The 17,315-nt window shown below is 50.2% G+C and overlaps 1 protein-coding gene across 2 annotated transcripts in view; it reads right to left on the bottom strand.

Moving 5' to 3' along the window:
* Positions 1–17,315, bottom strand: part of NME7 (NME/NM23 family member 7) — a 79,302-nt gene that overhangs the window by 34,104 nt on the left and 27,883 nt on the right. For both annotated transcript variants that reach the window (XM_028530815.2, XM_036015501.1), the window contains exons 7-10: positions 16,687–16,792; positions 7,016–7,080; positions 4,172–4,240; positions 1,787–1,888 (exon numbers count right to left, since the gene is read on the bottom strand). In XM_028530815.2, coding sequence (XP_028386616.1) covers positions 1,787–1,888; positions 4,172–4,240; positions 7,016–7,080; positions 16,687–16,792 — 342 coding nt within the window. The remainder of the gene's footprint in view (positions 1–1,786; positions 1,889–4,171; positions 4,241–7,015; positions 7,081–16,686; positions 16,793–17,315) is intronic.

Raw genomic sequence — 17,315 nt, 5'->3', positions numbered from 1 at the left:
TTTTCTTAGGTTCTGGCCAATCCATCCACAACACAAGTAACTACGACATACGCGATACGAAGCAGAGACTCGTTTACACTGTGGCTTTGGGGTCAGCACGGCTAAGTCACCCAGAGAAAGGTCACACAACGTCCAGTTTTAAACTGTGTAAAGAGAAAAGTGCTGTTGTATCTACTTTTCGAAAGTCATTTGGTTTGTACATGCCTTATGCCCCGGTATTACTGGCGCAGGGTCACACAGAAATGTAATAGGACAGTATTCCGTGATGATCAGAGGCATGAATTTAGGAACAACAATATACAGGTTCGAATCCCAGTTCTGAGACTCAGTGACTGGAACTACCACAGAGAGAGAGAGAAAGAGAGAAATATTTTCATCGTAAATTAATGTAGTTGAAAAATGTATGTACTACCCAAAGAGGATACATAAAATTCCAAACATCTTACTCGTAAACTTGAATTACGTCTCCTACCTTTCTGGGAAAATATTACTGTTGAACCGGTGCTGTTATATCTGAGTAAAGCTTTGTTTGACTTGTCACGGAACAATATAATAAAATACTGTTTTATTCAGCAGTTCAATGTCAACTGCCTCTCTGTTACTCTTCTCAGGTCACATTGTTTTATCTTTTATAATCGCAGAGCGAGCTATTATCTTTGTCAAGTTGTGGGGTTTGATGTTACTTAACACCATAGCAAAAGAAATCTAAGACAAACAGCTACTCTGAAAGGCAAGCATTTTCTAGTATGTTCTTCGTGCTTTTTCAAGCTAACTGCATCAAGCCTTTACAGCCATCTACTCCTTAAGATAAATTATTTTCTTTGGCCAGGATATTTTATCAGGCAGGCACTGCTAATTCTTTTTAAAACTTATTTGTCGTGTATAAATGCCATTCCAGCCTGGGAGAAGACGCAGAAGACTCGGTCGCCGCTCAGCACTCGGGAGGCCACATCTGCGAACCCGCGCACTCACTGAAAGTCACACGGAACCCTCACGCTCGCTGGCACCCGTGGGCGGCGAGCCCGACCACCCAGCAGGGCCGTGAGCACGGCAACAAGACCCCCCCCCCCCCCCCCCCGTTCCAGCTTTCGCTCTATAAGCAGCGTCCTGTTTGCAGCCTGCTCGGGGCCGCGTTTCTCTCGTGTCTGTTTACGAGCGACAGTGAAATGCAGGGCGGAGGACCCTTAGACTTCAGTTGGCACTTAAACGTCAGCCGCGCCTCTCTCGGTCCCGCCCAGCTGGCAACGTCCGCGTGGGGATTTCTCTCGGGTGTTCTAACGCGACTCCTGCTTCTCAGCCCCTCTCTGGGCCTCGCCACTGCATGGCCACGTGGAGACAGCCCAGGGCGACCGAACGGTATCCTAGAGATTACCAAGTGTCACCGAGCGCCACTGCTCGGTGGGTCTGGAGTCGGCCACCGTGTCAACTGTCCTCACGCTGACAGCTTCGTGACGGCCTCCTCGTGTCAAAGGATAACCAATACCTTAGACGGTTGCTGTCACGGAGCTGGATACATCTACTCACCCAGACGGTTCAGCAAGAAGAAACAACAAAAGAAAACACCCCAGTAAATGCTTCTGCCCAGTCTAATAAAAATTCACTTTTTCCCAGAGTTTACTACACAAAAAACTAAATGATTTCGAAATGCTATTTTGAATAAAAAGTTTTGTCTATTATGTTCATATTTGTATTATTTCTTTTAAAGAGTAAAGTAACACTATCAAACCGATGAAGATATTTAATGAATAAAACAAACTTGATTAATGTTTAAACATATATAACTCACAGGATCGGCAGGTCCACAGAATTCTCGAAATGTCTTTGTAGGGTTGGTTTGTTGAATCTCCATTGCTACGCAAGGGCCGGAATACATTTCTGTCACCATCTCCTGCAATATGCAACACGAAGTATTAAAAGTTAATATAATTTAATAATGGTTTACTCCTCTTTTAATTGCACCACGATTCCACCAGCCTCCAAATGTTCAAGTGACCTCTGACTCCTTCCCCACCTGCACCCCACATGCCAAGCAGTTGCCAAACGCTGTCCATGTTTCCTGCGAAAACGTCTGTGCTCCCCGCTCCTGTGCCCACGGCGGCCACCCTCCGGGTGCACCGCTCTCCCCCTGGGCCCGTGCAGCCCCGGAAACGACCTTCTAGCACCGCTTCCTGTCGGACACCAGTCCAGCTGGACTGTCCAGTGCTGCTGTCCGACACCCGCTTCTCAGGACGTAAACCCCACAGTGCTCCTTCCAAGGACACGTTCGAAAATCGTGACGATGTCCCACAGCGAGCAGTACCAGGGGCCAGGCCTACTCTCTCCCGTTAGACATCTAGAAGCCAGGCGGTCGACACGAAACCCAAGTCTTCGGACCCTGGTGACAGGGAGTGGGGGACCTCGGTCCGAGAGGAGGGGATGGAGCGAGGGGAGCCACACTGCCCGCCCCGGCTCACCGCCCACGGGCGCTTTCCGGATGGTGGGGCGGGGGAGGAAGCGCAGGGGACAGAGGCCAGGCTCGTGGAGGCTGGTGCGGCCGGACTCGGCAGGGCGGGACGCTGCAGGGCCTGGGGGCCGTGGGAGAGGGGCCCACGGGGATCTGCGGGGGGCGGGGGGGGGGGCTCACTCGAGTCCGTGGCTGAGAGTCTGTGTATGTGCAGGGGGTACAACCACGGCCGAGAGAAAGCACCACGAGAGTCGGGCGTGGAAGGACTCAGGGACTGCACAGGGCTGGGAAGGCGCGTGCCCCCCAGCTGTGCGGTCGGCCCTCAGACAGCGTCCGGGGCATCAGCAGCGTGGGTGACTTGCAGGCAGAGGTTCCTCGGGGGAGGGGGAGGCGCACCCGGGGCCAGGGCGTCAGGAGCTGAGTGGGGCCAGACCACGTGGGGCCGAGGAAGCCATGGTAACGACTTTGCAGGGTTTAGGACACACGGTGCCAAAGCGAAATAAAGGTTACTTATTGCAGACAATACTGAAGTATTGATCTGGCCTTGGTCATCGTACCCGACAGAAATGTCAGGAGTTAAAAGCCGAGGGAGAGGATGTCATGGCATGTCCCCAGAACGCTGCTCATGAAGGCCCCCAGCTGCATCCCCTGAAGTCACTCTGCGGTCTCACAAAGGTCACGAGTAATTGTTTTATGGATAATTGTGCGGAGTCTGGTTTTCTGCCGCATGCTGCTGAAGTACTGCCCGCACTTAGATGTCAACAGCCCACTTCTCAGCAGGGGAAGGAGCAGGCGTGGACCCGAGACCCGTGATCCAGAGACCCAGGAGTCAACGCGGTCGTGCTGATGCCTTCTCTGTCAGGGCTGACGCCAAATGGGGTTCAGAACGCACGCACAGAGGGCCGCACCGGAGGCAAAGAAAAAAATGTGGAAAACAGGACCCCGTGAAAAGCACTACACGCTCCTTAAAAAGTGGGCCGTGGTCACCCCGGGAGACAGGAACGACCACCTTTATGAGACTGCGCATGCTGACGCAGCCAGTGTGGCTGCACGTGATAAACAGCAGCTGTACTGCAAAGAACTGTGTTGGGCAGAATAATAGTAATAATAATAATAGTGGCAGTCATAATATCAACAAAATAGCTGAGTTTACTTAGTATTCTCAGTGTGTCAGCCTGCTTTCCTTCATCTATTATTATAACACTCTCGTGGACTAAGGAACAGCATTGTGTCCATTTTGCAGACGGGCAGACGGAGGCTCAGAGAAGGGAAAGCAAGGGTCTGTGGCCACACACTGGCCAGTTAGGATGTGGACCTGGCATCTGGAGTCTCCACAAGAGGGGGGAAAGGAACGCATCCAGGGTTTTGAGAAACACGAGTCTGCGGTTTGAAACCGGGACCTGGAGCCCAGCCGTGAGGTGGCGTCTGCACGACAGACAGTGTCAAACTGTGTCAATATCCCAGTAAGTTTCTTCCCAGCAAGTTTTTTCCCTTGCATTCCTGTGGATTTCTGTTTCGGAAACGAAACAGTATCATATTTTTAAAGCCAAGCCAGTGGCTGTCAGGGGTCAGAATGCCTCGGTCACTGGGGGTCATTGGCTGGCAACGAGCAGAGCCCTGCGTGCTTCAAGGAAAACTTCCAGGACTAAAGACGCCGCCGAGGTCCCCGAGGTGAGAGACATACACACTGCCCTCAGCGCCAAAGCTCCCCCTGACCCGGATACTCACGTTGTACTCAGACACCACCCCTTTGTACACCTCGTAGAACTCTTCGACGTTAGCGCGGTCCATGCTGAACTGCATTAAAAACAAAAAGCCAACCAAGCACAGGAAATGAGTCACACTTAGCACTCAACACTTACGATCTCTTGGACATATTTTTTTTTACTTTCAAATATAAACTTTGCGCCCTGGCCACAACCTGGGTTGCAGGTCCCCAGCAGGGGGCGTGCAAGAGGCAACCACACACTGATGTTTCTCTCCCTCTCTTTCTCCTTCCCTTTCTCTCTAAAAAGAAATAAAATAAAACCTTTTTTAAAAAGTACACCTTGCATAAATTACTACATACTCTTCGAAGAAGAAAGTGTTGTCAAAGATTAGCTCACCCATCACGAAAATGTGTAACAATGACAGAGCATTTAATGTATGGAGCCCTGTCCTTGGTCCTGCACCGGCGGCCTCTCATGAGCCGGCCAGCCGCTCAGCAGTGTCACGGCCGAGGTCACAGAGGAGGCCGAGACGCAGAGGGTCGGGGACCTCGACCAGCCTGTGCTCCTCCGTCTCAGTCTGCTCTCACTGTGCGCCTCTCCCGGGATAAGGGCCCGTCCCCAGTACCACGACAAAGGCACACCCAGCGCGTGCTGTTCGCTCGCTGATGAGGCAGTGGCACGGGAAGGAAACGTCACGAAGGAGAAGTGCTTCAGATTTGTCGAGAGGGCGGACCATGACCCCCTGCTCTCCCAAGCACTCAGAAAAGTGTTCCTCGCTCGTCTGGCTCACGGCACAGCTCCTCCACGCGCCCCCTGGAGCTCCCGCGACTCTTCGGGAAGAGTGGTAAGACAGGCTTACACGATGAGCCTAGGAAGACTCATTCCAGTCCAAGCCAGATTCAAACTAAGTTACAAGGAAGAGTTCACTAGGTTCCAATGTCTCAAAAACTGAGACCTTAAGTGTTTTCAAAATCGCCTCCAATTTGTGCAAAAGAATGCAAAAGAATTTCCAATTTGATTTTCCATTCCACCCAACGCACTGCCTGTGGTTGCCTGGACTGACAATCATGGAGAAACTTCTGCCCACTCGGACAAGAATTCCAATTAGGAGGATTTACTTTTCATAAGCAACATGACTACACAGGGAGGGGGTTTTGTTTGATTCCAGTTTTCTCATCCTGTGTTCACACAACCTGCATTACTAACGTAACAAAGCAGGGACAGAAAATACAACCCCTTAAGTGCCTAGTAATTTGCATTGGAAATGCCGCCATCCTTGTAATGGGAATTCTTCCACTAGGTAGGGGTGTTTCATTGGATCTACTGAAGCAAACAATGGCCCTCTCATGGCTTGGCTGATAACGCTGCAGATAAGACTGCTTGAAATTTGGCCAAGGTCCCACACCCAGAAAGCAGCTGACCCTCGATCCAGAAATAGATCTTTCTGACCCCCCCAAAATCAAGGACCGTGACTGTCACTAAATCGCCATGCCTCCCCCACAGGTTCAATGAATCTTTTTCAAAATTATGCTTGTTGCCCCTGAGCACCTGCCGTGACCAATGGCTGAGCTAGGCCGTAGGTTAATCTAGCCGGACCCAGATGAATGTCTACAGCTAAAGTTTCCACCGTGATGTTTTTCCCAGCAGGCTTAGGACCGTTGCCAAGCTGCCACTTTCAGCAAGTCTCGTCTCACAGTTTCTTTCCAGTCCCAGGTAAGATTCCTCAAATATCAGCGTTCTCATCTGTCTCCGAGTTTCACCTGAAGACTCTGCAAATCTCCCCAAATGCTGACCGTTTCTGGCCCATGGGCCTTCGCACCACTCTGGGACACGAAGCAGGCGGAACTCCGCTCAGCACCTGACCTGGGCTCTTAGGCGACCCTGAGCCTCCAGAAAAAGTCAGACACCCCTTCTCAGAAGAAGAGGGTCGGGTTAAATGGGCGAGGAAGTCCCTAGCCCTAAAGTGGGCACTGCGCTGCCCTGACAGCACGAGCTTGCCGGCCCTAGAGCACTGGAAAGCCCGCATCAGGCATCTGACTCCTCTGCCGATTGGCGCCCGACTTCCTGTCACACGCCCCGTAAGTGGGGCGCAAAGGCACGAGCCCCACAGAAGTGGGTGCTGTTTCTTCAACGGGCGCTTCCCGAGGACCGCGCGGGGCGATTCACCCACGTCGGCTGAAGTGTCGGAACTCCAAAGAGGGTGCTGGAGGGAGAACCCGGGAGCCAGAAAAAGGCCCCGGTCAGGGAAAAGGCTGAAGCGATTCTCTTCTTAGTCACAAATCTAGGCGACAGAAAATGCCTTATAACCACTTAGTTTAATTCTCCTGTCTTTCTATTTATTTATTTTTAGAGGGAGGGGATGGTAGGGAGGAAGACAAACATCGGTTGGTTGCCTCTCACACGCCCCCTACTGGGGACCTGGCCTGTAACCTAGGCATGTGCCCCAACTGGGAATCAAACAGCAACCCTTTGGTTTGCAGGCTGGTGCTCGGTCCACTAAGCCATACCAACCAGGCTAGCTTAATTCTATTTTTCATTTGTAAAAACTAAATATATTGTATTAGCCCATATTTGCAAGCAAAGTTCCAAGAATCTCATAAACCTACCCTATAAGCTTAAATTGGGCGTACTATTTGAATATTAGTTCCCTCAGTGAAAGACTACATGGGTCAAATAATTTCAAAAACATTTTTTGATTGTAAGACTTTCAAGTTCAGTAACTGCATTTGTGTGTGTGTGTGTGTGTGTGTGTGTGTGTGTATTTTGATGCACTGAGTGAGCAGAGAACATGCAACGTCAAGCATTTTTAAAGCCCGTGCGGAAGAACCTCCCCGCAGGTCGCGACCCACCGCGCCCTACGCACCATCTGCATGGCCGAGACCTCGAAGCCGGCATCCCGGATGGCCATCAGGATCTTCCCCAGCAGCCCTGAGAACGCAGAACGAGTGGGTGAGAGACACACCGCTCCCAAGGCCTTCCGGTTGCTTAGCAACACCAGTTCGCTACATCCACTTACCTTGCTTTGCTTCGCTTCTCTCTCTATGGAGAGATAATATACTTCTGCAAGCAAAACTACATCCCTAATATTGAGCGTTATGCTGTCATTTGATTTACTTTGGTTAAAGTGCTTCAGGAATTCCAATGATGATCCTGCAGGTCAAGAAACATTTAAGATACCATTTTGCCTATAGGGCTCTGAGGTTCAGCGACGTAGAGAGCATGAAAATCAAACAATTAAAATTAATATCACAAAAAAACTAAATTCCAAAGTACTAAATACAAAAAAATGCAAAGGAAGAGTTTGAAGGAGAAATCATCAAACTATAATGGAAGAGGGAGGCACAAACTCCACACAAATCTGGGGGAAAGCGAGCATGTTCTCACAGAAATAAGAAGTCAAAAAAGAAAAAAAAAGCTGAAAAGGAGGAGACACGTAACCCAGCCGGATGGAGACCCTGGAGAGTGGCGCGAGGGATTGGGTCTCGGGGTCTATGACTCCGCAAGTCAGGGACTGATTCTGAGGTGCTGTTCACTTTCTGTAAAAACATTCTAAGTCTCTCTATTTTTTAAGTCGACTAAAATTCTCTCTGCCTCACACACACACACACACACACACACCATTTTCCGGGTCATCGGACGCTCACCTAACACCCCGGTAGGTGTCAGTGCCCGCGTGCGCCTTTTTATTTAGCGCTGCTGCAGCTGCAGCTGCAGCCAAGCACGGCTGTCCTTGCTGCAGCCGGCGGAGGGATGACAACAAATGCAGGCCCGTTTCTCAAATGATGCACTTGTAACCAAGTGAGGGCAGAGTAACATCACAGCCCCGTCAACACGAGGCGCATCTTTCCTCCAAAGGGAAACCCTGCACCAGCGTGCCAGGGCGCCAGGGGGTGGAGACTCGCTGAAGTGGTCCCGCCACGCCCACAGGCTGCGAGCGGTTCCTGGAGCCCCCTCTCTCCCGGGGTCCGGGGGTTCATCAAAAACTATGGACGTTCCCATCATTTCACATAACAATGCCATTTCTTGAATTATTCTAAGGGTAAATGTTTGCAATGATTTATATAGGAAAATGCTAACCACAAAATCATAAAAATTAAACAAATTCTCATGAAATAAGAAAAGTTTAGATAAAAAGGAGAACATTCTTACAGCTGTTATTCAGACTTCGAAATTTTGTTTTAAAAAATTAATTGCACAGAAAAAATCAAACTACAATGTTAGAAAAGGTGGATATAAACTTACATAGGTAAGATAATTCCAATTCCAATTAATTTTATGAAACTAGTATTACTATTACTGGTATTACTCTAATACAAAAAGTAAAAATACAAATAAATAATCCTCATGAATACAGAGGCAAAAATCCTTAACAGAATATTAGCAAATGGATTTCAGCAAAATATGACAAGAACCACACACCCTGACAAAGTGAGGTGCATTTCCAGGGGTGCGAACCTGGTTCATTGCTTTAAAAAAATCAGTCAGTATAACCTGCTACATGAAAAGGCTAAGATAAATCAAAATAGCCCCGATGCAGAAACAATTTGGGAAAATTCAACACTTGTTCATGATCAAAACACATCTAAAATATTTAAAGGAATAGAAGAGAACTTCCTGACCTTCACAAAGGCCATCTACCAATAATAATGATGATGATGATGATGATGATGATTACAGCCAACATTGTGCCTGATGCTGGGAGGCAAACTGCCCACTGTCGTGCTCTCCTTCCATTTGGTGCCGGAAGCCAAAGCCAGGGCAGTCAGGGCAGAAGGAGGGGCGGGGCAGGAGAAGACACGGAAAAGAATAGGCGCGCAGATCAGAAAGGAAGAAATGTAACCATCTCTATGTGCGTACGGCATGATGGTCTATGCGGAAGATCCTTAGAAACTGCACAAGCATTCTGGAAGTAACAACTGACTTCAGTGAGCTGCAGAATACAAGGTCGACATCTAAAAATCAACCGCACACCCGCATATGAGCGATGCATGTGTGAGCACTGAAGCTGAAACCACACCACCACCTACCATCACCCAAAGAGAAAACACCGCCAGGTGTAAACCTGACGACACACTCCTGGGACCTGGGTGTGAAGACTACAGGAGGGCGGCGGTGAGAAGTCCCGGACGGACGGACGGAGAGTCGGACGGCGCGCACGGCCTGGAGGACTCAGCGAGGTAAGGGTGTCAGTCCTCCTGAAGCGGACGATGTGGCTAGCATAATGCCTGTCAAAACCTTCGCATGATATTTTGTGGATATAGATGAGATTATTTTAAAATTATATGGAAAGTAACTAGAATGTCTAAAACAATTCCAAGCCAATTTCTAAAAAAACAAATTTCAAAAAAAAAAACCCAAACCAACTTCAAAAACAAGTAGGAGGAATCAATCTACCCATTTCCCGACTTAGCTACAGCAATCACGACCGTTTCAATGTTAAACTGAATAAATTCAATGTTAAAAATGAGTAGTTGTAATTTCCCCCCAAGTCTCCATGTCAAAAAATAGTCCCTGTGGAAATAAGTCATCCTAACGTTAAGTGAGGTGTGTCCTGGAGTCGTCGTAACATCTCTAACACCTGCACAGGGAGGGACCCGAACGCCCGAATGCAGCCGCACGGCCCAGGAACCCAGCCTCGTCCGTCCGCCGGAGACACTAAAACAGAGTGAAACAAACGAACAGACGAGAGTCTCCTTTACTGTGGATGCTACACTCACTCCTTGCGGGAGTCAGACACAAACAGTTGGAAACAAAGCCCCGCTCACAGAAACCGGAGCCCGTGAGAAGAGCGCTTTGGTGGGCAAAGCAGTGAGACAAGGCAGCTCTGGAGAAGCAGCAGTGGCCTGGAGGCCGCGCTCCACCACACAGGTGCCAGACAGGGGCGGCGAGAAACGAGGCCGAGAAACGGAAAAGTGTCAGCCGAGAAGCCTTGTGTGTGCCCTGTTTGGTGAGAACCTGCACGGAAGTTTCCCCCGATACAGTGCAGAGTGCACGGAGCAACACAACTGATACATGGGAGGACGATATGTTTAGTATTAATCACCCATTTAAATCAAGTTGGAGAAATTGCATTTCTTTTAAAGTGTAAATCTAGTGAAAAAGAAGTACAAGGTATTTTAGGTAAAAAAAAAAATAGGGCTGGGTGTCTTTAAAATGTGTTCATGTCAAGGCAAATCAAAGCCAGAGATTACAGGCGTTTAGATTAATTTTCAACGCCAAAATACAAAAGAAATCACAGGCATTGCTAAATTCAACAGGAGGAATTTAATACTAATCCTGGCAAAATGCAGAACCGATAACCTTAAGCGTCAAAACCGGGTGGGCGAGCTGGTTCGTCCAGACGGCCGTCTGCACCCGGGCAGTTCCACTCCACAGATGATCATCCAGTGATTTTACAGGTGGGGAGGTAAGCCCACAGATCATGAGGTCGGCTGCAGAGGCCTGCGCTTTTCTGCCTTCTAGTGAGCAAACCGTTGTCCAATCACACCGAACCACCTGCCGACGAGGGTTCTGGAGTCAGCAGAACCGTTCAACGGAGGTCTCCAGGATCTCTGGCTCACCCATCGGCTGACCACAGAATCCATCCCAGCGGCGAGCAGGCAGGCTGACAGCAGACAGCCCCGGTTCGTCCAGGGGCACCTCTGATCCTGCACGTACGCTGCCCCCCGGGACCTGAAACCTGCCTCCTTCCTTACCGACATCCTCACAGGCATAGCTTCCATAAATCCCTCAAAAGGCAATTACGAGTAACCAACACAGCTTTACCGGTGAGCCCACACGGTAGCCCCATATATCAACGTTCACCGTGACGTCGTTACGTGAGCAGCAAACAGTGGAGGCAGCCCCCACGCCGCGCAGGGCGGCAGAGGAGGCCCCCAGGATCCGGACCCCCGGGGGGGGGGGGAGTGCAGGCGAGAACCTCCTCCTCACTGGGAAGAGGAGGACGGGCTCAGCAGAGCCCAGGAAGCCAAGAGCAGCTAGGGCGGTGGAAATCAGATCACAATCTGAAAACAAAGGCAGTCCACCAGAAACAGAAACAAAGTAGAGGGTGGGGTAGACCGGCCAGAGACGGAACATTCTGTAATGTCAGGTGCACAGGTTGTCAGAAGTCCCAAGTCACTGCCGGCTTGTCACAGAGAACCGGGCTCCACACAATCAGGGGAAGTGGTGAGTTCCCGCAGCGCGGGGCCCTGGGAGGGTGAGACCGTCGGATCTTACAGGAGGCCAGCGGAGGGCAGCGCAAGCCAAGTCCCACCAGAAGCAGACCTGACGTCTCTGGGGTTTCATGAGTGTAATTACGTAAGTGCTCTGCGTGTTAGAACCCATCCGTGGAGGTCTGCTGGTTTTATAAGCAAACACAGAAATAAAAGAAGACTGAAAAAGTAATTCAAAACCGTAGATCCGTGACCTCCAACATCAGCAAAACAAAGAAAATAAATCTTTTCCCTTTCTTAAAATTATTTTTGCTTTTTAAAGAAAAAACATATAAAGGAAGAGATTCTCAAAGCTGGTGTGTTGCAATTTTTTTTTCTTTTTAGATTTTATTTATTTATTTTTAGAGAGGGAAGGGAGGGAGATAGAGAGAGAGAGAAAGAGAGAGAGAAACATCAATGTGCGGTTGCTGGGGGTTCTGGCCTGCAACCCAGGAATGTACCCTGGCTGGGAATCGAACCTGGGACACTGTGGTTCCCAGCCCGCGCTCAATCCACTGAGCTATGCCAGCCAGGGTGCAATTTTTCTTTAGTAGGCACCTTGATTTTTGTTTATTCCAGCCGTGCAAAGTCACGGTCACCCACGAACGGCAGCCTCTGGTGTCACGGACCCTGTTTCTTCTCACGGTGTGAACGGCTCTGGTTCCCCCAGCCGACGGGACCTACGCTGCCCTTCCGGGACGGGCTTCAGAACAGACGTGATCTCACCCCTGCTCCCCGCCGGCTGGAAGCTGGCCCTGGGACGCCACCCCAGCCCGGTCCTGCGCGGGGCGCTCTGCTGTCCGGTTGCCCTCGTCCTCGGGCTGTGGGCCCTGCCCGGGCAGCCCCAGCACGGCCTGGGCACTCGCTGGAGACGCAGCTCATGGACGGACTCAGACGCTCTGCAGGCGGGGCCAGGTCCCCGGGACGCACACTGGCACACTGACGCTTGAGAACTATGACAGCCAGCGAGCGGGGTCTGAGGACAGCAGGGCAAGGGCCACGCCCCAGCCACGAGGAAGGCTAACGCCACCTGAGAAGCCCACGATTTCCATTTCCTGTCCTGTAGCTCCTTACTCTTGCTGCTCCAAACGAGAGACGAGCGTTAAGTAATGTGCCTCTTAATCAATGAGATGCAAACAGACAGCCCCAAACTGTCTCTATTATACGTCTCTTCAAAAATACAATCTACCATGGCTTTCAAACAGACTCCATGAAAAAAAAATTTTTACAACCAAAACACAATGCTGAGATGCAGAATACAATTTTCTTTTATAAGAATTTTCTACGCAATTTTAGAGAGTAACAGAATATCTAAGTTTAAAAGCCAAGAGGAAACTTTTAACCATCTTGATTCGTTTTCCTGAGGAAGAAGCTCAGTTTCAGAAAGGACAGCGTTATGAGCGATGCCGTCAAACTGTTTATGCAGGAATCTGCTACAAGGAGAAATGCTGGACCACACTCCCGCCCTCCAACACTTAAGAAGGCGGACCTTTGGGGCCACGAGGAGGGCAGAGGCCGCTCTCCCAGATCTGGCTGCCTCCTCCTGCCCAGGGCCCACCTGAGGGGCAGGCGGGGCAGGTAACGGAGGACGGCCGCCGAGTGCCCACGGGGCAGGCGACACCCCGCTCCGTGGACCTCCACTGGACCCCGGCTGTAGCCGAGGAAAGCAATGTGGGTGCTTTGTTCCTTAACCAATGACAGGGAGTTCCTTTCTTTCTGCGGATGACAGATGCGAATACTGGGTTCTGCTGGCATTTTAAGCTATTGCTTTGTTACTAAGGAGCCATTCAACTGTATTTAAAAATTGAAAGACAATGAAGTGCTGGTAGTCAAGGTAATAGCTGAAGCAGCGCAACCACAGTAACAATCATGTCCAGCACCTACAGCCCTTAGCCGGGCACTGGGGACTGGGGACCGGGCACAGGACTTCGGTCCCTGTGTTTCGTTGACCGTGCAGTCACTCCGCCATCACCCTCGATAGACTTAACCCTCACAGTGACCCCGGGAGGAAGGTGTCCCCTTGCTGTCGTGTCCCAGACGAGGAAACAAGGCAGGAAGGGACCAGCTCACTCACCTGCGCCCACGCCCCACGGCTGGTGGGTGGGTGGGCAGCGGGGCCAGAACTCGCGCCCGTGCAGCCTGCTCTCAGGGTGAGACGCGCTTGTCAGTGGAGCTGGACTAACGACACAAAGAACACCGGGGCCCTCAAAACGGACACACGGCACAGTCTCGAAATTAAAAGAGGAACAAGAACACAGACAGTCCCCTCGGTTCCCTTCCCTTCTCAAACCGAGTCCCCAAATGACAGAGTGTGCAGGGCCTGCCAGGGGCCAGGCCCGCCTGAGTGTGGTCGGCAGGGTGGTACACCGGGTGTAATAACGGACAGTCTTAACGTGAACATTTCACCTACAGTGTCATATGGTGCACTTGCGTGTGAGAGTTGTGTGGCAGAAGGACATGCTTATGACTTGGTAATAAAAGATTTTGTAACAACAAAGGGGCGTGGCTTGTGCCGGACCCCGAGTTTCAGTCCACACGTCCAACAAGACCGCACGCGCCCAGCCTGCCCCAGGGCTCTCTCCACCCCCCCCCCCCCCCCCCCCCCCGCTCTGAACCCTCTCGCGTGCTCTCGGAAGCGAGGCGAGGGCCACTGCGCCCATCACAGATGAGCCCCGGGACTAAGAACTGAGGCGGCTCCATCCACGTGACTTTGTTACTTGTGCCAAGAAGCTCTCGGGCACAGAGGCAAGGCTGAGAATCGGTAAATAGCTTCACTGCGCGTGTCAGGAACGCCCCAAAGCGCACTCACCCCACAGCAGACCGCTCAGACAACGCCCTTCTCACCACGTTCCCTCCACTGGATCCGCAGCTCACTGCCCAGACAGCGGTGCCCTCACAAGACTTGGCTGAGACCCCTGCCTCGCCGTCCCCGCTGACCCTGAACTCGGGCATCAGGAACCTCGCCCAGTTTCAATCAGCTCACCGCACCGGCAGGCCCACCTGCCGACTCTCAGGGCCTACCCGAAACCCCATGAAATCTGCCTGCGACCCCTCCCTCGTCAAGCCTGCTGCCGCTCCCCCAGGCTGTGCTCTGCTGACGGTGATGGTGATGAGCCATGACCAGGATTTTGTGCCCCCGGCCTCCTCCGGGCAGCTGGTGGTCCCATGGCCCGGTCCCCTTCCGGCTGCTCTCTCACCGGCAATGTCTCCTGCGGTCTCGTGCTCACTTGTGCTCACTCGCGCCCGCGCTGGACCGCAGGGGAAGCGGGACGTGCCAGGAGGGGGCCGTCACAGAACAGGATGAGCACTAACCAGCCACTGAGAGGGGCTGAGGGGCTCGAGTAATCAATTCACTGTGAGACGTCAAACTACGTTCTATTGTGGCCACGGGTTACCGCCAAGCTCATGGGTTAATTACATGCTTCAGAATGGTCTTACAGTGTCCCTAAACCAGAGGTTTAGAAATAAAAGAAAAAAAAAAGCCTTCAAATGACAAAGTTTATTCTGCCATCTGATTAAATTTTACAAAGATTTCTTTTACTTTAATTCATTTGCCTCCAATGTTATATATCAAATATAAATACGTAAAATCTAGTTATCTTTAAAGAATAGCTCTAGAAGTGAGTCAAACCTGTGTCAATGTGCAATCAGTCACCCTGAGATCACCTTTCACCTATACGATCATTCTAAACAGACTCGGATACTTGTCTCTGCAATTACTAAGGTCCGTATCTAGTATTCTGGGTTTTTCGTCTATCTCCATGCAGCGCATTTTTTCTTGGAAAAAATTAAATCAGTTAAGATCACAGTGAATGTAATAAGATGCCAAACTTAAGCTTTTTATCCAGCTGAGGCCTTTAACAAGAGCTTGTCTCGTCAGATGAAAACGTGTGTATCTGTCTAGTGTGTGTGTGTGTGTGTGTGTGTGTGTGCGTGTGCGTGAGCGTATGTGTGTGTAAGTAACCTCCACCTGTCTGGCACGAGCGCTGAGAGTAAGAGAGGTAATGTACAGGCACTCGGTCCACTGCCTGGCACACAGCGGCGAGTTCTCCATAAATGTTTGTTACCCATCGTGCATATTGTTTTCTTGTAATTATGGTCCCAAAGATCGAAAAGATATTCAAGTACTTCCTAAATAATTAAAGGAGTATTAATTATGCAACAAGAGCTTTTCCTTTCAACCAATAGTTCTACTACTAGGTAACTAGCCAGAGGAAAGGATAGGAAATAGTGTCAAATATTATGGAGTATAAAAATATTCTTCAAAGCTTTCTTTTTAACATCAAACAACTTGTAACTTTCTAAGTATCCAACTATTATGTTACATCTGTACAGTCACACAGTGTACAACTACTCGAATATTCATGAAGAATAAGAGCAGCCAAACATGCTCCCCAAATTAAGTTACACCCACAGTCTGGAGTCCCGCATCTTGACCATGTGAACAACTACATCCGTGTGTGTCTGTTACATGCACATGCACACACGTGCAGAATGAAATAATCTACAGGAAATACCAAAATATTCAAACGACTACCTCGGGATGATGAAAAACAGGTAACTTTCATTGCTTGCTTCATTTCTGCTGTTTCCACTGTATGCCTGAATTACTTTAATACTTAGAAAAGAATGTTTAATCCATTCAATTATGCGCATGATTTAGTATATTCTAATGTTTTAAGGATGAGTTTTAAACTATACCCTGTCTCACTCCCAGCTATCTGGGATAGCTGACAAAAATACATGCAACAGACTAAAATAGTCAAAGAAAGAAATATGAAAACCTTGCAGACTCTCAGTATACATTCACACACACACACACACGCAACTATCTATCTAGCTGTCGTACACATACGTGCATATATATTTACTATCACACATGTATTAGCTAACAAACTTTGCTGCGGACACTGAGGGCGGAAGGAAGTTTCCCCGGCTTGCCCAGAAGGGGCGGACTGCAGACACGGCACACGCTGCGCCGGGCTGTGCGTCGGCAGCGCTGCCTGAGTGAGCGCAGCGAACCACGGCCACGTGGCTGGGAGGACAGGAGGCGGGGCTGCGAGGGCAGGAGCCCAGGCCTGCGCAGGGGGAGCATGGCTGAGATTGGCAACCCGAGGAGCACCTTCCAAAAACGCACAGACGCAAAGATAGAGGTAAATGTCGATTTGGACAGATTCGGCCCTCCTGATGTCACCTTCGTGTGCCTTTGAAAACGGTAAATGCAGTATCACAGTTACACTGCAATGTCTACATACAAAACACACCAAGAAAACAGACGTTGACCCAAGAGGTTCTGACGCATAAAATGAGTCGCACGCGTCGTGCCCGACAGGGCGCTCACCTTCGCTGATGGCGTGGGGCTTGACGACGCAGCAGGTGCAGTTGGTGAACTTGGCCGTGCTCGCCGGCCCGCAGACCCCGCTGGAGGGGAAGAACAGCTCCATTTCCTAGAAACAGAGAGGCATGGCGTCAGCACACACGGTCTCTTCTCCGGAACTCCTAGCACGTGTCTGTGAAGACGAAGAACTGTGTGTTTACTTCTGGAGTTCGGTGCTACAAGCTCTTGGCTTCCCATTTTCTGAAAATGGTTTTAACTGATTAAGACTAATGAACTGGACCCCGTTGAAAGTCTTAGAGTCAAAAGAACATACAAAGAAGCATCCCTTGGAGCAACGAGAACACGTATCGCTCCAACCCATGATTAAATGTCGTAACGTGTTTTGAATATTGGAAGTAATCAATATAAGGTTCTTACTTTCCCCAAAGCATGAAGTCATGAAACCCAAGTCCAGTTTTCACCGTTGTATCGAAATATGTAAAACCAAACCCAAAACTGAGAAGCCTTACAGAATCAGAGATCAGTCAGTACTCGAGAAGCAGAACCACGGCTGGCTGACCCTGACTGGCTCGCCGCGGTCCTGAGCTAGAGCCACAGGGACTGAACTGTTCCCCTCTCAGTGCCCTGAACCG

Source organism: Phyllostomus discolor, chromosome 14, assembly GCF_004126475.2.
Source record: "Phyllostomus discolor isolate MPI-MPIP mPhyDis1 chromosome 14, mPhyDis1.pri.v3, whole genome shotgun sequence".
Classification (NCBI taxonomy): domain Eukaryota; kingdom Metazoa; phylum Chordata; class Mammalia; order Chiroptera; family Phyllostomidae; genus Phyllostomus; species Phyllostomus discolor.
Note: the sequence above shows the minus strand (reverse complement) of the source record. Positions and strands in the feature narration are given on the sequence as shown.